Below are 21,622 nucleotides of genomic sequence, written 5' to 3'. Positions count from 1 at the left end.
TTTCATTAAATAAAAATATTCTTTCATAAAAAATAATTATTTCTCAGATACCACATTCAGGTATTTGTGCACATCAACCACGTAATTACTTCCCGCCTTATCATGCCGGTGTAAACAAACCGCCATGTTGTTGAAAGTCGACGAGTCACGAACTGGTAAGTATTGAAGTAAGTATTTACTATGTGTCTGGACTAAACTAGTAAAAGTTATATTTTGACCAGAATTTTAAAAAAACATAATGCATACTTAAATAGTGTTATAAATTTAAGATTTATAAAAAAAAGTAGGTGAACGTACATTGCTTTATTCTATAGGGAAATGAGAACCAATAGCATCAGTCTGCAATCGGTCACGTGGAGCGCGTCCACCAATAGAAATGCAAACCATTCTTTGTGTACCTTTTCATATAATAGCAAAACAGAGTGTAGTCTATGGAGTGAGTGGTGTTATATTTGACAATTTTATGACGCTAAATACGTAAATGTGTGAAATTCAGGATTATTCTATTGAGCATAAGGATATTTATTTGAATAAATATTCGGTAAGTTGCATTTTCGATCTAGAATTGTGATTTTGCGCGTATAAACTCTTATTATGAACCATGAGAAAGTAACACGGCTATGTCCCGCTCTTTTTAATGTCATTCATTCATAAAATATCTTGATCCATCATTTATGTACTCGAAATAGATGTATTGTAGACTTAAGTTTTACGAATATAAACTCTAAACAACTTATATTTATGTAGTAAAAATGTCATTCTGTCAAAGTGGCGGGAAATCTTAGTACTTCATTACGTACCTACCTATTCTTGATAAAATCATTACGTGGTAGGTATGTACTTACCTTAGTCATTGAATTATTAAGAATACTAGCAATTTGTTACTTCTTGTTGTCATAAGCCTTCAGTATTTTGATTAAAATACATTGATGTGGGTAATATTTATCTAAACACGCGGTACATAAATATTTGTAACGGATGTAACGTCTAGTCTTTCGTCTCTTTCCCGCACATTCATTTACACGTTGTGTGATAAGGATGGAATGTGTATTATTATTATTTATCGAGTTATTTTCGTAATTACTAAATTGTTATTTCGTGTTTACTAACTGATTCGAGTACATAATCATTTGAAGTTATAAGTCAAACTAGAATCATAATAGGTGCTACATAACCCATAATATTTAACTGGGAAAAACATTAGTTAAAACGGCGCCAATTCGCCGTCAATGAGTTTACGCTTGGTTGTAAAAGTTGCATAGTGCATAGGTAGGTACCTACGTACTTACTGATATATACTTACCTACATGCATAATCTTATGTTCACTTTGATAATATTTCAACTTTTGCATACCTTTAGGTACCTAAACGGTATTATGCCTACCTAATGCGGAGAAGTACCATAAGTTGTACTGATTACTTTGCTACGTTTGTTTTTAGTTAATTTACCCTAATCACTGTTTACTTATGGCGCAAAAGATTGCATAAAGTTATTTATAATAAAATATTTTAGGGCTAAATTCCGTCTATGAGGTAGTAATGTGGTTCCCACGGCCGGTTTCAAGCGAGAATTTCAAAACGTTTAACAATGAGTGCACCTTGTCAATGTAGTTGTGTGTTATTGACTCTGTGTGAGTGTGTGTAGGCCACAGTGTAGAAAACGCTAATGAAAGAATTAAATAATCTATAAGGAGCTATCCTACTAATGTAGTAATACTTTTCGCAAATTATTGGGTTATATTGGGATTGAATCTTCTATTTAAAACCATATCCAACCAGTCAAAAAAATGAATTTATTCTATTAATTTTAAACATTACCTATATTTATGTATATCACATGCCTACAAAATATTATTGGTACTTAAAAATTTACATGACTTTATTTTTATCGCACGCCCCAAAAGATCAAAAATACACTTTGAAATTCGTCTAATTCTTTCATTAATTCATCATTCTGATGCCTACGGAATTGAAGAGTTAGGTTTGATAGACTTATTTAAGATCTACTAAATATCAGTATTTTTGTAGCAAATAAATGGTATGTATTAATAAAAACAATTTAAAAATAACGTTATTTTCGGCTAAAATCTAATTATTTCAGAAACAAAACAGTTAACAAAATATTTTTAAGGCGAAAGAATTGTCAAAATCGGTTCTGTAGTTTCCGAATTTACAAATTACCAACAAACTTCCTTCTATAATATAAAATAGATCACTTATTTGGATAGGTATAACATAAAAACATATTTTCATAACGGATATTGTAATATACTTGTGAGACATCAAGATTAGACATGTTTACAACTATCATACTTATCAAACTTACTCTGTGGGAAATGCACTCAACGAAAAAGGGACTGGCGAAGGCGGCTGCAACCTGCCCATGTGTGCGTAGCTACCTATCTTTCAATGTAGTTGTAGCTTTTGTGTACGAGCGGCCTGGCACACACACCTGTGGTTGATTCCATCAGCCAGCCGTTACACTCTCCCCTAATGTTAACGGTTGGTGTTCCGAGTAAGGGAAAACAAAAAGTTTCATGTTAGACATAAATAGGTAGTTTAATGGAAAGGCTACTAAACCATTCCAAATAAGTTAAACTACTAGATGTTGATAGATCAAAATTTATAGTTATCTCCTAAACTATAACATTATTTGGTAGGTATTCCTACTCTTCTACTTTAAATATCACAGAGTAGGGTTACCATTGTACTAAATTCCCCGGATTTATCCTAGCTTTATCCTTATTTTAAATGTCGTCTGAACTGTGTGTCTGGCGGAAAAAGTACCTACCTACCACACGAAAACAAGTTCTAACGTAGGTGTAGCTAATTCACTGTTTTATCCGTAAAACTTTAAGAGTCCACTATGAATAATTATAGTCCCTAAACAAGATTATTATGTAAAAATATCTTTGTTTTTCGGCTCTCTGATCTGCTGTTATAAATGCAGCATGTTACAATAGCCAATTAGTAAAAAAAATGTAATGTGTTAGAGATACTGTTTTTTTTAATGATAAACTTGTTGTAAACTTTGACCAGGACAGGGACTGTCTGAACGATATTTATTTTACAAACTACTCTGGCAAATGATTTTATTATAACTATGGGAAAAACTACGAATATAAAAGGTAAATACCTAGGTACCTACTTTATTAAAGATGGTCGACTCAATAATGCTTATTACGAAGAGGGCGTTGACCCGAGTCGGCAGGTGTCATCATTCTACAAATTGCGAACAAACACAATTATTAACGTACATAGGTACCTACCTAAGGAAATTTTGAGACGATCTAAGTTTTTGACTGGGGTACCTACTAAAACTTATCTTACGACTTACTAGTTATCCTATTCCTATTCCTTGATTTAAAAATAAATATCTGTAATAGTTGGTTTCACTAAATGAAAAATTAAGTTGAGATGTTTAATAAAAATTATATGCGATTATTTCACAAAATTATTTCACTGAGAACATTCAAGTGTTTAATTTTTAACATTTATTGTGCAAATTTATATTAAAATATTGGCCGAGGTTTACGTTTTGTTAATTAGGTAGGTGAGTATCTCAAAGGACAGTGTTAGTTTTAAAGCCAAATTTGTATTTTTCAGGAAATTCATATCGTTTATCATATGTAATCTTACTACCTTCAAGATAACTGTAACTTACGTACCTACCTATTTAAAACTTACTTTTTGGGGCAAGTTATTTTAATCTAGCATTTCACCTATGATAGTAATCATTTCCCCCCTATGATTGAGTTCTTATAAAGTTTCCATAAAAGTTAAACCTTTAGGTGTAGACGTTGAAAATTAAATAAAAGTTCATGCGGGGGAATATTTCAGTTTCCCTCCCTTTTGAACTGGAAAGTAGACGGTGGGGAGTGCCAGGATACAACGCCGCACATCCAATCAATACCTAACCCCTCCCTTATATCACTGCGCGCGCATAAAGGAAACACGTCGGAACCATTTTCGCGCCAAGCCAGTTACCATGGATATATTTTTAATCAAACGCACGTAACCAAGACTTCCATTCAGACAACGCTTTTACAAAACGAGAAAAGCTTCCTTTTATAGGTACAATAGCTTTACGTCAATCGGTCTTTCACTACCTTCACATTATTAATAACTATCATCTGGAAAAGTAATACTGATCATTATAACTGATTCATCCAGTTGCTTTACTTTTTATTTATATACAAAATATAAATCAATAAAACCTAAGTGTTTTATCTCCGATCTTAAAATAACTACCCTAAGCCACACCCAAGCACGCTTTTAATTTTGTCTGCTGTTTGCGTGGGCAAAAAAGTCTAGACTGATTTTCGCAAATAAAGAAATTAGCGCGGAGTAATCAAGGTTACTTTTTACCGCTACCAAAAACAACTGATTACAACAAATTTGTTTTAAGTTTCGCTATGTATGATATTGGTAATTCAAATCATAAAATACTTGCTACAAAACTTTTTTTTTCTCCAAAGTATCTATAGCGTTAATCGACGATAAGTAACTCCAGTGGATCAAAGATTTTCCTTGACCACCTATCAAACGAGATTTTGTAGGTGATCTATTTTTAGGATGAAACCTTCGGCGTTTTAGATATAGAACACGTGAATTTATTTCATTCAAATCATCTAAAGATATTAAATGAGATAATATGGTTTAGCTCGCGCACAATAATGATAGTAATTCGTGGTTTCAAACTGAACAAAATCAAATAATTATAATTGATAATTATTTATTGGCAAATTGATTTATAATGCTCGTCGATCAGTTCTTGACTCCTGGCTTAATTCGAAAGGCTTCTTGTTTGACACAGAAGATCTTTCTGCTTTTTTAGGCTTATAATTTGACCGAACATTTACACCTGTGATATACGTCATTATTTAATTTATCACGCACGTTATCTAAATTTTAACGCAACTGCTTTTGACTCAATTATTATTGTTTTTGTTCACATAATAGTTCCCACGGTACATAATTATTGCAAAAAAAATTAATTGCTCCACTTTATTTTATCTATTATGTGACATATTTTTGTAAGAAGCGTATTTCATTATTAAAAGAATAAGAATTGGAAAACCATGACAAAAAATAATTCGTGGAGTAAGAACTCTTAGGTTACGATTTCAGCTGAATATCCCAAGATAATTTTTTTTTTTTTTAATAGGTCCATTATCTTACCCTGAAAAAGCTTTTATTTTGATTTACGGATTCTGATGAACCAGCTGATGGACCAAATTATAATATCCTGAGTAATTTAAACTTCTATAAATGTCGAAAGATTTTAATTTTTTTTCAAATTTTCATCCTGAGAATTTCACTAGGTACCTGAAGTGGTCCCAAGGCAGTAGAAAACTATTATTTGCTGCATCGATCAACATCGATTTGTTCGAAGGTTGCCTATAAAAAACCCAGCAACACTGAGCAGGTGAGAACAATACCAGGAAATGATCTTCAAGGTTACAATTTTTCTAATAGGATTACCAAACATCCTAATTTTTCCAGGACATGTTTTTCGAAATAATAATAAGAGAGATCTAACATGAACAATCTTTTAGGTTCTGTTAAGAGTAATTTATTTCGTGCTTGTAGTAAAGGCCGTACCTGCGTACGTACATTTATTTCCTAGGATGGGTAAATAAATCTTTTCAGGTATTATTTCGTATTAAATTTTTTCATAATATGATCACGGTATGTCCGTCAATCAAAAATACCAGGAATGGCTTTTTAGCCTATTGGGTGAATGAGTAATTACCGTGCTCTTGATGCAACATTTTCAATTTTTCGCGGTAATGCTCGGCCGCCAGCGTAGAGCGTAGACAAGGTAGGTAGGTAATTTGTTCAGAGAGCAGACTACGGCGAGTTCAAGGCGATCGCGCGCGGTCAGGTTCGAGGACACGAGGCGGCTCGGCCGGCCCCTCGAAGCGCGGGCGCCTACTCGGCCCCCCGGAGTTTTTACACGGCTTACACTGAAATCGACCTTAGAACAACTTCAGATCCTAAACTTTTTTAGATGAAAATCCCGTGATATTAAAAAAAAAAAAACTTTAAATGTAAAATGAATCTCAAAATGTTCGGTGCTGAGGCCTTTTTTGTAGGAGACGTAACATCGCGACCGATTATCAAATGTTTTTTTTTTTAAAGTCTCATAGTCCTACCCCGCCGTTCTAATATCCTAAACTGTGCTGCGAATATTGGAAAGGAAACAAAAAACCGCTTTACGGATTTTTTTGTTGGCAACTTACCTACCTGCCTGCTCTTTGCGATCCATATAAGAATCCAACCTCGAACCGACTATAATATCTTTAGTTTCATGCTTAGTATTTGAAACTTCGAAAACCTACCTGACGCGCCCACTAGCTTGGGAAAACAAGGCTATATTTTATTATTAATACATCATAGCAATGCACTATGATTAGTTTTTTGACTGTTGCGTCGCTCCCCAAATTTGGAAGCACTTTTCAGGAAAATTGTATCATACGAAAAACGGATTAACAAGCGCGAAAGAACCTATTAGCTTCGTATGTTTACATGTTATGCTCTAAGCTTTTAATATTAAATATGCACAGACACGATCTCTTTACTATTTTGTTGTATGCAAAAATATGTTAATTAATGTAAAATATATACTGAATTGATAAAACTCATTCATAAAAACCGGTGAGCAAGTTTTGTGTTAAAATAAATCAAGCTATGTTGTCTTAACTGATTTTTTGTTGCTACATCTAGACAAAAAGTTATACGACAATTTATAAGAATGGATTTAAAAAAATATGTGGTATATAAATCTGGTTTCTGACTAATTCATCTAGGTGACCCCAAACCGCTAAAGTTATTGGTAGGGTTGTGAAACTTGAACCTTGCTTTTGTAGGGACTCTCGACACCAGTAAAATAGAAAAAAAGCCTGGTCTTGTAGACCGACACCTATTAGGTATCAAAAGACAAGTACTTAGCGAGATTTCATACAGTTCACAAGCCATTGCAATGTTGTACTGAAATCCAAAGAAGCTAAATTGAATTTAGAAAAATACCGCATCCCAAGAAAATTCTGTTTATCCTAATACTGCTATATCGCTTCGACAAGTGATTTCGTCCCTCTCACTCGCGTGATTCGAATGTTGCGTTCTCGCTTCGATGAATGGTGGCCTCCCTTTCACTCACCGGAGCTTGTGAAACGCATTGAGTATGGATTATTGAAAATAATATCTGGAACGTTATATAGTGGTTTTATCGATTATTTATTTATTTAATTTGAAATATAAATTTTGAATAGTTACTATTACAGCCCAGGCCAGTAATTTTATTTATCGTGGGTACTTGGCTTGTTTTTATTGTCAACAATGAAGTTGAAACAGTCGTATTCAAACAGTCTAACTAATCTAGGACGCCCTAAAGCCCGCGCAGGATACACTCAGAATTCTTAATACAAACCCCCAATATTCGAAACGCTCACGATGTTTCCCGCTGCTCGTAAAATAATCCCCTCCTGACAAAATCTACTTTTAAAACATGGTCAGTAGTAGTAGCACATTAAGCTATGTGATGACTAAATTAGGTAACCAAGGTTGGCTCGTTTTGTCACAGTCTGCACGGCGCGGCACACAGTACAGTACCTCCTGAAACCTTTTCCTGTAATAATGAAGAATATATTAAGTATTAAAACAGCCCGCTGACTAAATGTCAAAGGTCGTAAAATAAAACTCCAACCATACTTTTGTTTAAAAAGACTCTACAAGAGTGCTCGGCGTTTGCTTGATTGTTTTTTCTTTTGTTTCTGCTATAAATTAGTTTGATGTGTGACATGGATGGTAGATAGGAAACAGTTAATTAAAAGCAAAATTGTTTACTACCAAACGGAAACGAATAATGTTACTCGTATCATGTCGATTGGATCGATCCAGGGACTAAATGCTGACCGAACCTGAGCCGACTCTGACCTTACAGTCTCCGTATATATCTCATACCAATATATTTTACAGCTTACGATAAACTTAGCTGGCTATTTTTATTTGGTGAAACTGAGAGTATAAGTACTGAGCTCGGTATCTATCCTACGAGTCTTCACCTAGTTTTAGTATTAATATCTCTAACAAACACAGCTTATATTAAGCTTTACCTATGTAAACTACCAATTCCTAACTTTAGTTAATAAATTATTTACTTGTTTATACTGATCATCTAACAGTTTCAGTAGCTGTCTAAGTAATCATGCCGAAAGTTACTATAATGCTTTATGTTTTCAGAGGCTTTTTGTACGACCTAACTCCGTTATACGGTATTCCTAACAAGGTACATAGATATGTTTCTAAGAACAGTACTTAGACCTCGCAAAACAGCGTTTCTTAAAAGCTTATCACACGGAAAGAGTTTTATAAATATCTTTTAATAGTTCCTATTTCATATCGCACGTAAGCGAGATGAACTCGTAAGTAATAAAGAGCGAGTTCATGGCCCTCTTGAGGCATGGCACTACACGGGCACTTGCGAGACGGATCTACAGACGTTTTTGGCCTGTATACATTTTAACATAAAAATACTGAATAATAAGCGGTCATGTCACGTTTTCTATACCTATTGGCGTTGGAAAGTTTTAAAATTGTTCCACGGGTATCGGCTTACTCACTAACTGAAACGCTGAATCAGTGAAATATCGACTTATTCAAACTAAGAATAGATTTTTAACAACTAAGTAGGTAGGTAGGTTTTGTACCGATATATAATATTGTATAAATTATTATTTTTAGATACAACATTTCAATACCGATGTTTTACATAATTCGCTATAAAAATTATAGTTATATATTTCTAAGAAAGGTAGGTGTGTACTGGTATACCTAAATAGATTATTAATGTTTAAAAGCCCTATGAAAGTTTAGCGTAAAACAGCTCTTACAAATGCACGGAGCCGGGCTTTGGCTGGCTAAAAGGGCGCGGTATGGCGGCTGCTATGTCATTAGGGGTCGATTCACCCTCTTTCGATCTTGTATAGCTATCTCCCTCTGTCACCCCAATTCGGCCGTCTCTCACTGATGTTAATATATTTTATAAAATAAAATGCTTAACTAACATTTTATTTTGGTAGCGCCAAATATGAGCAGAAAAATATATCAGGCAGAATTAGGTAGGTCACTCTTATCGTTTAAAATGTCTACGAGAAAGATAAGTGTAAGGTAATGATTTAAAAAAGCGGTATACATTTCTTGTGATTGGCCAAAGATATAGTTACTCACGTTTTTCCTTATCAGTCAATGCACTCGATTTACATTCATAATATTTTGTATGTTTTATCAACATGATACAGACGTCTTAAATTAATGTTTATGCATATCTTTCTATTTAAACAAAATTTTAAATATGAACGTACCTATTTAGCTTTTCAATGCTGAAATCTTGTGGGTGGGTTACAAGTATCTAGTACTATATTGCTTCTTCAATAGGATATTTAATATCCAATATTATCTACCTCATTTTGTGACCTATTTAAGCAGAATACTAAGCTTTTCACAGAGCAGGCCTTCAAAACTTAATGAGTTATTGACTGATTATTCCCACGTTAAGTTGTAAGCTCTAACAATTAAGTAAACCGTTTATTGTGCACACTTTTAGAGTGTATAGAAATCGTTGAGCGATAAGATTTATCACATCTGCCATTCCCATTCCCATATTTCCATGAACCGTATCTTTTTAATGCTCTACTACCTTTATTCCTTGACTTGGCTTTTCTCTTGTATTTATTGTTCACTCCTTTGTAACATCACAAAAGATAATGACTGCGACTATGCGCCATGCCGAGTCTAAAGACAGAAACACATTTTTGTTCTGCGAGCACCTACCTATGTAAGGCAGGTATAATTGAGAAGTAGGTAACCTATCTAACCAAAATATTGCAATTATAACGCGTTAGATTTAACCTTCAATTTACTTGTGGATTTAAACATATGCAGGTATGTATCTACATATCTGCTCCTTTTTTTACATATCAATAACGTATCAACAATATTAATTAAAAGAAAATATCCACAAATGTAATTTTAATATAAACAATATGCTATCTCTATAGCATCGGAAGGATGAAAGTTATCCTATGCATGAACAAGTACCTAATAACTAATGTAGTCGCAGCTAACAGAACAAGTTTATTTATAGTTACAACGGCAAGGTTCAAACTTCCAACAAAAAATATGGTTCCGAACTTGGAAGCCTTCCGATGAAGGTACCACTTGGCGTCTAGGTTTTTTTGTTACGCCATGCCACTATGTAGACAAGACGTCAATTCCGGGGGCTTCAAGTTACCTCTATAAACCTCTCATCCATAACGAACGATTTGTTGATGTAGGTCTTCACAAAGAAATTATCTATATACGACATTATGCAATAGTTGTAATATAGAAAAAGTATTATGCATTTAAATTTTCATTCTAAGGTACCTAAACAACAATTATTTTACTCTTGTACTAGTAGTTACACTCGCAAGACGAGTGGTCAATGTTACTTTATAGTAAACCATTCATTTACATAATTAGCTCGCGCGAGTTTACTTTTTCCGTCCTTAAGAAGCGGAAACGAGATAGCATCACAAACATAATCTTACTCTTTCACGGCTAGGGCATCGCATACCGAAAGACAAAAACAGGTTCCACTACCGAGTAGTGGAATTTGTTCCCGCATCGTTTCGTCACGAAAAAATGCTCGCTATTTATGAAGCAAATGTGGCGCGAAAGTTCAATAAGTGGAAAATTCGTTATGTTACCAATATCCTTTTTATTATTCTTGCCCCTAAATCATCGTCTCGTTATTGACACATCTCTTGAAATATATTAACATAAAATATTATTGTAATCATCAAATATTTCTTTCTATTCTAGGCGTGCTTAGACATGGATTTATACATCACTGACTCACTCCAAGACATGCTGGACATGGATATAAAAAATGAGATAGCAACAGATCTCAGCAGTATAACAGATTTTCCTGTATGTATTATATTTGCGTATTTCTTTTAACTACAATTTTCATAAAGCTAATACTGACGTATGTTTCGCAGGACTCACTAGGATTAAATTTCTCAGAACTGCCACCATTATTAGATATGGACACAGACAACTCTGTAACATGGTTAAACAATTCTTCCTCAAGCTTTGTACATAACCTTGATTTGTATGGGTCCGAAGCAAATGCAGTTATGGTAAATCCTAATTCGGTTATGCCATCAACGTTTGCGGAAACGCCAGTCAAAAGTATTGTTAAAGAAGAGGCCTCAAATCTGTTGCTAACATCAGCTGCTAACAATGATATTAATAACAGTACGTCATTGTCCAGTCCAAAGGAAGAAAAAAGTCATTTAACTTTCTCACCGAATGCCATAAAGGTTTCGAAGGTCCAGGAATCAGAAGAACCTCCGCCGAAAAAACCTCTAGAGGAAGCCACACAAATGGTGATATACGTTAGAAAGCAAGATAAAGCTGTAGTGAAAGATCTGTTAAAGGATTTAGACACGAGTAAAGTTAAAACCGTTACCACGCCATCAGTGACACCTACCGTGCGTATCAAAAGTCAATCGGAAATATTGAAAGTAAATAATAAAAACTGCTCCATATTAAATAGTAGTCAAAAAATAACAAACTCATTAGGAACTAAAACTATTATATCTGGTAATATACACATACTGGATGCACAGCAATCTAGGACAATTTTAGCTAATGGTCACAAAAATCAGGCGACAATACTGATCGACAACTCGTCTCTAAATAATAGTAGACATCTAATAAAAACCTCAGTCAGTAATGCATTTACAGTTGAAACTAGCCAAACGAAATATGTTAATAATTCTAGTAAAACGGTAGCGGGAGAATTCCCTAAACCAGCATATTCGTATTCATGTCTTATTGCAATGGCACTAAAGAATTCCAGAACAGGAAGTCTACCAGTTTCGGAGATTTATAACTTTATGTGGTAAGTTTAATTACATAGGTTGATGGTTTTTTTCGTTTTTGAGTCAAAATAGTAAAAAGCGTGTTTCTTTCAGTCAACACTTCCCGTACTTCAAAACCGCACCCAATGGATGGAAGAATTCCGTCCGACATAATTTAAGTCTGAATAAATGTTTTGAGAAAATTGAAAAACCTTCAACAAATGGAAGTCAAAGAAAAGGTAAATTGATTTTATGTATAACTCATTAATATTCAAAAGAGATCAGAAATCAGTTATTAATATCACAAATTTCTGTTCAGGATGTTTATGGGCTATGAATCCATCAAAAGTGGGCAAAATGGACGAGGAGGTTCAAAAATGGTCAAGAAAGGATCCACAAGCAATCAAAAAAGCAATGGTATATCCAGGTAAATATAAACATATCAGGCAACATAGGCGTAAATGACGTCATTTCAAATCCAACATGGCAGAGATCTTTATATTTAGAAACGTAGATAGATTTTTCTACTACAGTAATTCTCGTGATTTGCATAACAGTGTTTTATAACATATGTTTACCTAAGTTCCCACGGAAATAAGTGAATCTAAAGTTGAGCTCGGCGCACGAGTGAATAACCAAAGAGAAAGAAAGATAAATATGCAATTTTATTTTTACAGGTCGTTATGCATTTATTATATGACATTTCGAGATATTTAATGTTGACATTATGCATTTTAGAAAGCCTGGAGGCGTTAGAACGAGGAGAAATGAAATACAGTGGATTCGGCAGTGACAACGAAGTGGATGACGATGTTGATGCGGACGTCGACACTGAGTTAGACGCAGACTTTGAAATGGATCCTGAAGTGAAGGAGGAAGAAGAAACAGTGATTGAACAGGTAGGTTAATTATAATTTGAAAAAGCTAGTACTTAAAGTAGCCGAGGTATTAAAGCTATTGAAATCTTTTTGTTTTATAACTTGTCCTTAGGGCTGTACTTTTATAAATAGAATAAATAAATTATTATACTACCACAATACACACATCGCCTTGTGGCCTCAAAGTAGCTTGTGTTATGGGTACCAAGATATCTGATGAATTTTTGTATGGATAATATACATATATAACTTATTATAATATGTATATATAATCACCCACTTATATAATTATAATATATATAAACACCCACAAACTGACAAAACACTGAAAAAACATTTATGTTCATCAAAGAAACATTTTATCCAGTTGTGGTAATCAAACTTAAATAGGACTGGGTCACTGCCCACTGCGCCAATTGACAATCTTTAAACAACTACTAAGTCATCAAAAATTACGCGGTGACAACCATAACATAAGCTGTGTTTACGTCTAAGGTCAAAGGCTCATAGATTTCTTTAGGGGCAATACAAAAAAGAAATTAAGGTCCTACATAGTATTTAAGTAATAACTCGCACATACGTTGTGCGAGTGATGTCCACTTATACACGTGTCATGTAATTAAAATTGGGTATTGAAAAATATGTGTTGAAATGAAATTTTATGATTTCACTTACACATATTTTTCAGTATTCTTATCTCTCATTTGAACAGAGTGATTATTAAACTTCGATTAATGATTTTCTAAATGTGCAGTCCTATATAAAATAGTTGTGAAAAAGTGTCTGATTCTTTTTCGAGCTTACACAGTTATATGTCGTATTTAAAAGTAAGTATAATAAGTTTAATATATTATGGGTTCATACTTAAAATGAGTTATTCATTCCGTTACTTTTGGACATAGACATTAGCAAAACAAAAAGTACGAAGAATAGGAGATCATAATATATTTTTTCACTGGCACTTTTAGACGACTGATATACCATATCATCTAGTATATTTTTTACCGAAGTTATAGACATTTATTAAGATTTACTTTTTGTTTATATTTGCGGGATACCCGAGCTATTGACATTGAACAAAAAATGTGCATTCATATATCCTCTGTGAGTGACCTTATGAGAATGCAAATACGCGGAGATACGATACACACGCCCAATGTCAAGGCATAATGTCACCAATGTAAAAACACGTTTTTTCCGTTTTTTGCTTTATTCGTCCAATACATATGTGGGACTCTTAAAACTGAAAAACTGTCGTCACGATTTTCCTAGCAATTAAATGGTCAATTTCCTTACTCTAATTAAATACAAAAAATTCAAAAATCATTTATTTCAAGTAGGCCTAATATAAGCACTTTTAAAACGTCAAGTCGGTCTGTGTGTAGTGACTCTACCACCGGTTCGGAAGGCAGATTCTACCGAGAAGAAGCCGGCAAGAAACTCACCAGTTGCTCTTTTCCAATATCAACAATTTACATTTTACATTTTAAAATTCATTTTTCCATCTTGTTCTATCAAGCAACCTTGTCATTAAGAAATTCATCAATTGTTACTAACCTCGCTGTATGTATTTAAACTTATGCATTATTAGGTCCAAATATACCTTAGGAGTCAAATTATAAAAGCGTATACTCAATCACACAAATGACTTCTGTACCTTTCGCAGACGATATGCAGATGTTACTAATTTATGACCATTTCTTTTAAGTCGACTGTTTATATCCACTTTTTGTTTATATAGACTAATATGTTGTCTTACAACGTAAATATCAATTCATCGCTAAACTAAATTAAATGTTGATATCTAAAAAATAGTGCTATCCTTTTTCAGACAGACAGTGAAAAGGGCAGCACTACTTTAAAATCTGTCTATTTAGTTCCGATATTTGTGTAAAACAGTCGCTACCAATGTAAAACTTAGTCATTTATTTTTTCTTACTCTTCTTGCTTGTTAGCTGTTACCAGGTGACAAATCAGTCAAACATACAGTACCGCTACGGTGGTTAGCATAGTTCAAGTATGGCTTAAACTAGGTCCTGAGTTTGATACCTGGTCGGCCCAAAAATGCTATCATACTGAATAGTGTCTCTACCAAGAAATTATTAATAGGTATCTGTCCGTTTACTCCCGGTATCAAAGACCATAAAGCCCCCGGCCCTGGTCTTAACAACTAAACTCTTTCAACTGACAGCAGCTGTCAAACTACATATGTAGTAAATACATACGTTGCATGTAATGACGATAGATCCGAGTACAGTTGTCACAACCCCTCCACTTACCGTGGGTGTTAAACGAGGCAAGTAACGGATTATATCGTAGAACGGGCAGCAGTGCCCTGTGTGCTACTACTATCTTCTACGATGACTGAGCCGTCTGCCCAGCGCGGTGATTATGGGCAAACCTTTTGGACTCTATGGTACTTATAATAGACCAATTTGCCAACCCAAACCGCAGAGGAGAGAAGAACAGAGTCAAAGCTTCTAAGAAGCGAGCAAAATTTATACATATTTTAGTAGGGTTCGCACAGGAGGATACAATTTAATAAACAACAATAATTAATAATTTAATAATTTGTTCAACAAGATGGCAAAGTTTGTCTTTGTTTTGATTGCCTTGTTTAAATCCCGTGCAAGTGAAGAATTCTATCTAGGAAGAATTAGGTAAATTAGACTGTACACACGCGCCTCAAGCTTGTAGTACTGTACCTATCGTAGCGCGCTTGTATGAAGGTTTGCCTTTTTTCCGGTTTTCCTCTGTGCCCTAACTAACTGTAATGACTTGTGACGTCAACACAGTCTGTGCTTGTGAAAGTTTGTATGAATTATTGTTTTATCTACAAACATAGTTCTTTTTCGGATGCAATTGTAATCCCTGACCGCATTTGACCTTTACCGAAGTTATGGTTGTCACCGAGTAATTTCGTATTAAAATATCATATTATTATTTCTAATCCATTACAGGAGGTGTCTGACCAGGAGTTGGAGGTAGAGGAAGTGGAGGGTACTGGCATGGTGGGCGGCACGTACCGACTGCTAGCGACCGGATCCACGGGGGCTGTAACATCATACCTTGCGGAAATGGACTCTGGCGATGACGTTAGCGACATCGAGGTAACCATTATTTATCCTTAATACCGCTATTACGTTGTAGCAAGGTTCTGTGGTAGCGTAGTGGTTAAGACTTCGGTCCCCCTTTCGGGGTACTGAATTCGATCCCCGGCATTTTCAACGGTAACTTCGGAGCTTTGTATAAGCAATATTTGAAACGCCGATACACGTAATGCTCCACACAACACACAGTACATCCTGCAACACCTTTATTAAGCATTCAGCGACCTGGGCGGCCTGCTAAACTTCTGGAACCAATTACGGAGATAGGTCCAGGAACAGAAGAAGAAGCAACGATGACTTGGATCGGGATAAGAAGCGTCAACGAAATAACAGTTTATCATCTGGCATGCAATCTACCCTCCCGAAAAAGATTTGCCATCAAGCGTTTAAGCGTTCCGGTACATGTATATTTGTGATAGCCGTGGTAACCTCTGACTTCTCGGAGAGGCGTTTTAGCAATTAATTAGCACTTGCTTCTATGGTGAAGGAAACCTGCAGGCCTTAGTTCTCCATACTGTTATACGTGTGTACTCAATAGCGTGTACAGTCTACAAATCCGTAGTTGGCCAACTCGTGTCCTGCGGTCTAAAACCAATGGCGTGCACTTCATACTTTCGTAAAAGCAATGCTTACCCCAATTTTTTCATTTTATGCCTTCTTCCTGCTTTATGCCTACCCTGGTCATAAACTATATGCACGCCACTGTCTAAAACCCTTATCATTCTGAGAGGCGACCCGTGTCCTGTAGTGAGCCGCTATTGGGTTGACGATGACGATTGTTTGTTTATATTGTCATCATCATCATATCAACCCATTACTGGCCCACTACTCCCATAATGAGAAGGGGTTATGGCCGTAGTCCACTAAGCCGCCTCAGTGCGGATTGGTGGGCTCCACACACCTTTGCGAACATTATAGAGAAAGCTCAGGCATGCAGGTTTCCTCACGATGTTTTCCTTCATCGTTGAAGCAAGTGATATTTTAATTACTCAAAACGCAATTAACTTATGAAAGTTAGAGGTGCGTGCTGGGATTTGAACTCGACCCTCCGAAAGTGAAGTCGAGCACCTACCCACTGTATTATTACCGCTTAACTTGTAATACTTAGTTTTACTTGTTTTTAACAGGTACTGGACCATTCGTACGAAGAGATCGACATCGGTGTTACAAAACGCGTCAAACTAGACCTATCGCTTACAGAAAATTATACGAGTAAGTGTTTTTTTATTATACAGTGTTAAGCAGGATATTTATTTTTCAGTATTAAGCAACTACGGTGGTCAATTTTCTGATAGAATATTTATAACCAGATATATTAAATCCTAAAATTTAATATTTAAAATGCCAAGTATTCCAAAATGTACATTAAACTTATGAAGTTCTTCACTGCGAAAAAAAATTATTTTTAAATTTATTTCTTACTAAATGGTCATCCGCTGTACAAGATTAAGCAATATATAAAGGTACTCGGCAATAATTCAATTACAATATGCTGCAGTTTTCTTAGTTTTAAATAATATTTTGAGGTATAATAAAAGTACGTATCTAAGAATTCAAAATGGAAATGGTAAAGTACAAGAAAGTGATTAAATAAAAATTTAGGTCGCGTTTTAGTTTGCAACATCCTGAAATCGAATACATTTATTACGCCCTTATAAGTGTTGCTTATAAAGCATACCTTATGTACAGTGGCGTGCACTGGGTTTCTTATCAGGGTATGCATACAGCAGGAAAATTGCATAAACGGCAAAAATCCTCCTTTTATACGAGTTATATATCAATTTTAGGGTATGCAGTGCTTTTGTGCATCTATGAAGTGCACGCCACTGCTTATGTAGGAATCATCCCAGACCAGCGGGCTTCTCAGTCCAGTGGAACCGGTGGTCCATACAAGTTATTAAATGCCAATAATACTAGTGTAAATAGATGTGAACAAAAAGAAATAATATGATTAAATAGAATAAATAAAATAAAATTAATATACTACGACAATAAACACATCGCCATCCAGCCCCAAAGTAAGCTTAGCTTGTGTTATGGGTACTAAGTTAGCTGATGAATATAATACACATAAATACTATATTACCTATATATAATATTATAATATACAGATAAACACCCAGACACTGAAAAACATTCATGTTCACCACATAAACATTTTCCAGTTGTGGGAATCGAACCCACGGCCTTGGACTCAGAAAGCAGGATCGCTGCCCACTGCGCCACTCGGCCGTCAAATGATTATCTCAGCTGATTAAAGTTTATATTATTTTTAACTAACATTTATTTTTACCCAGCTTCGCCTGTTTTATTATTTATATGTCGGTTTAAGTTTTCCCTTTTACGTGTTGTAACTCCAAAATAGTATTAAGATTTCAAGAAAATAGGATGTTTTGAAGAGTCATATACGACGCGTTTATGACTTTATAGATAAGGGTCCGAAAATTGAATATTTAAACTAGCTGCACCCTGCGGTGTTACCCGCGGTGAACAAGTCGTTTGTTTGCTTCGTTGGAACGTAAAGAAAGGACGATATTTGATGTAAAAACACGAATGTTTCTGCAAACAATCGTTGGTAATTATATATTTTCAGGACCGAATGTACTCTATGTTACTATCCGTCCGTGTTACTAGCTCTATGCCATATATAAAGTCGATTACTTGCATAGTTAGAGCGTGAAGGAACGACAAACGCGCAGACAGACACATTCGCATTTATAATGTTAAATAAATAAATTTACTACTATAATGCATACATCTAGGCCCCAAAGTAAGCATAGCTAGTTTTATGGGTACTAAGATGACTGTTGAATATTTTTATGAATAATATACATAGATTCATGTTCATCACACAAACATTTTTCAGCTGTGGCAATCGAACCCACGGCCTTGGACTCAGAAAGCAGGGTCGCTGCCCACTGCGCCACTCGGACGTCGAATGTTAATATGGCTTTTTAATTTTAATATTAAGGAATATTTAAAAAAAAAACATTTGATGATAATCATAATTTTATTTCAGTTCATCCAGCGAAGCGGGCCAAGACTAACTTCATCTACCAACCAGTTACAACGCAATCGCATACGAGCAGACGAAAAACCCCTCTCGTCAACAGAGTGGCGCTGGTTTAAAGACTTTATACTGTAAGAATTATGTGTTATACCGAGAATAAAACTAATGTTGTCTAAACATTAGTCGTAGCTAAGTTTTTCCAGTGATGGTCCCAATAGAAAAGTGAAATAAGTGCAAAAATTGTGATCCACCCATCCGTAGCTGCAAGAAAAACTTTAATTGGGAGGTGAGTTTAACGCAATCTTTCATGTGTTTTATGACGTATATCGTGAAACTAAATGTCAATGTGTTAAATAATTAGATGTTATAGTTAAAATAAACTTTAACATTGTATAACATGATCTTTAAGATAGGGGAGTGTAAGATTTTTATTTTAGATACAGTTTCCTGTAGATCAAGTCAGGTTTGTTTGATACGAGGTCTGAAAGTACTAGCCCTAGTTAGTTATATCGGATTCGCGGTTAAAGGCAAGTTAAAACGAAGCGTCAATACTGCGCACGCGGTGGCTTGACGTGGGACCAATCACAATACACGCCCGTATTTCCAGCCTTGTGATTGGTCGAACGCATGCCGCAAACTTGCACGCCACTGCGTACGCATGTTGTATACCTTGGTGAAGCCTTCGCTTAAGAGTAATTAGTGTGTGCGAATAGTTCAGATAGTTGAAATTAACTGCAAAATTATTTTTTCTCGAGCACTTGTGTTACTTTATTCGTTAAATATTTCCCGTCTGCTCTTGCGACTCGGTTAACTCGCAATAACTCGGAGTACCTGAGACTTTCTACATACGTTCTTATTTAATGGCGGGAAAGTTAACTACGATTGATATGGAATCGAAAGGGCGACATCTTTTGATAATACTGTTAAACAGTTTAACTTATTATGAGGCGGCGCATCGCCAAAGGTTGTGGTGGCGACTGTTTGCCGTAGTTTACGTATTTATATGGAATAGAAGTCGTGACAGCCTAAAGGTGTTACAAAGAGGTCGCGTCGAGGTTGTGTTGCAAATGTGCACTCAGTGAAACAGTATTGTCACTAGATAGTTCGATACCATATAAATAGTAGGAAACTTTCACGCGATCGAATAAGTAAACGTAGGTAGAAAGTCTTACACTTGGCACTCAGATATCAATGCTACTCCTAGCCAGTTAGTAGCCTGCTATGCTACATATTATGAGTAGCTTGTAGGACCAAAGCTCCGATACCATCTCTCATATGAAAGAGAAGACCTGTACCCTGTTGTGGGGTTCAGGATGTTATGACTCATCGCCAGTAACTTTGCCGCCATTTGGCGCTCAAAAGAAATAAGATCTCTAAGCTCTATTAATATAAAAGCATTGTTTATGTATCGTAATAAATACGCTTCGCGGGGTCAAAGAATTTCGGATATAATGGCAATGTTTCATGATGATCAATATCAACATAGAAAATTAAAACAAAACCATTCAAAGCTACTTGTCAATACGTACATTCTGTACAATTCATTTTTAATTACCAAAGTTTGGTGCTGGCTGAAAATGAATGGAGATAGTCGTTATCGAATTTTGTTTCGATACAATTACCTACAAATACCTCTTAATTGAGGTGCTTGTAATATTATCACTATTATTTGTAAATTAAATGAATTCATGAATCGTGAAGTGGCCGAGAGATATTCGTAATACGATAAAGACGTGTTTACTTAACATTAAAGCGTTCCCGAAACAGAAGCGGGGGCGGGAGCCAGTTAAAAAACCGAAACAGAGGCGGAAGCGTGTTAAAAACAAACATAACAGGACGCAATTTACAGGCAGGCGTGGAGACATCTCTGCCGTTTCTTAAAAATCGGGAGTTTTATGTCGAACCTATGTCATCTCCACACAAAACTAACAGAATCGTGTTGTAGCCTTTACATCTTCTACTGCCTTTCCTATTCAGTAACTTTGATGATGTAAATCACTATCTGCTAACCACTAGACAAACTGCCTCTTGGTCTAGTGTTTTGTGGTCAAAAATCAGTTGACAACTTGTTTAAGAAGTTCGACAATCATAATCATAGTAAGTGTAAAAACTGCATCGGTCACTGATTTGCCTGTGCTAGGAGACCGCCACCGCTTATGTTTGGAGTACGCTTCACCGTTTTTTACAATAGCACGTAGGTATATAAGAGATTTGGGTGAATCGATAGTAGTAACTTGTAGCTTAGTTTCCAGTGATGGCTCCAATAATGCTAGACGATGATCGAATATGATGATGAACGTTAGTAATTAAAATTAGAATAAGTATGTCGTGTGTGGTTTTACTAACTGTTAAATTGAAAGTGATAGTCTGTACCAGATAAGTGTATTTACGTTTTACGACATGGAACACTCGTTACATATCGTACACTGTAAAATATTTGTTAATCCTAAGTAATTAAACTGAATTAGTGATATTGACCTCTTTTTTAATGTAATTTTTATTTTATTTTGTTCTTTGTGTCTCGAAGTTATAGTAGTAAGTGAAGAATCTTTTATTGGTAACGAACCGTTCAGTACAAAACGTTTTTTGCTGCTCTACTGATGCAGTTTGTCGTAGGTTATTTCATCCACTATACAAAATTATCATAACCGATTGATATACGCTTTATCAAAAGCAACCTTGCCAGGTAGCTTATATTTCTCACGCTACAAG

The 21,622-nt window shown here is 35.2% G+C and overlaps 1 protein-coding gene across 2 annotated transcripts; it reads left to right on the top strand.

The window, feature by feature from the left end:
- The first annotated feature begins 84 nt into the window (after window positions 1-84).
- On the top strand, window positions 85-21,273 carry LOC120625805. 2 transcript variants are annotated; one of them, XM_039893021.1, is made up of 9 exons: window positions 85-155; window positions 10,867-10,974; window positions 11,046-11,953; window positions 12,027-12,151; window positions 12,232-12,339; window positions 12,651-12,811; window positions 15,751-15,900; window positions 17,028-17,112; window positions 18,920-19,029. In XM_039893021.1, exons 2-9 carry the CDS (start codon window positions 10,879-10,881, stop codon window positions 19,027-19,029), a joined length of 1,743 nt encoding a protein of 580 aa, XP_039748955.1. In that variant the 5' UTR covers window positions 85-155; window positions 10,867-10,878. The 2 variants fall into 2 exon arrangements, with proteins under 2 accessions (XP_039748955.1, XP_039748954.1); XM_039893020.1 differs by lacking the exon at window positions 85-155 and adding an exon at window positions 445-541 and having other exon boundaries at window positions 18,920-21,273.
- The last annotated feature ends 349 nt before the right edge of the window (window positions 21,274-21,622 follow it).

Source organism: Pararge aegeria, chromosome 8 (assembly GCF_905163445.1).
Source record: "Pararge aegeria chromosome 8, ilParAegt1.1, whole genome shotgun sequence".
In the NCBI taxonomy this organism is placed as follows: Eukaryota; Metazoa; Arthropoda; class Insecta; order Lepidoptera; family Nymphalidae; genus Pararge; species Pararge aegeria.
This window is presented reverse-complemented; position numbering and strand designations above follow the sequence as displayed.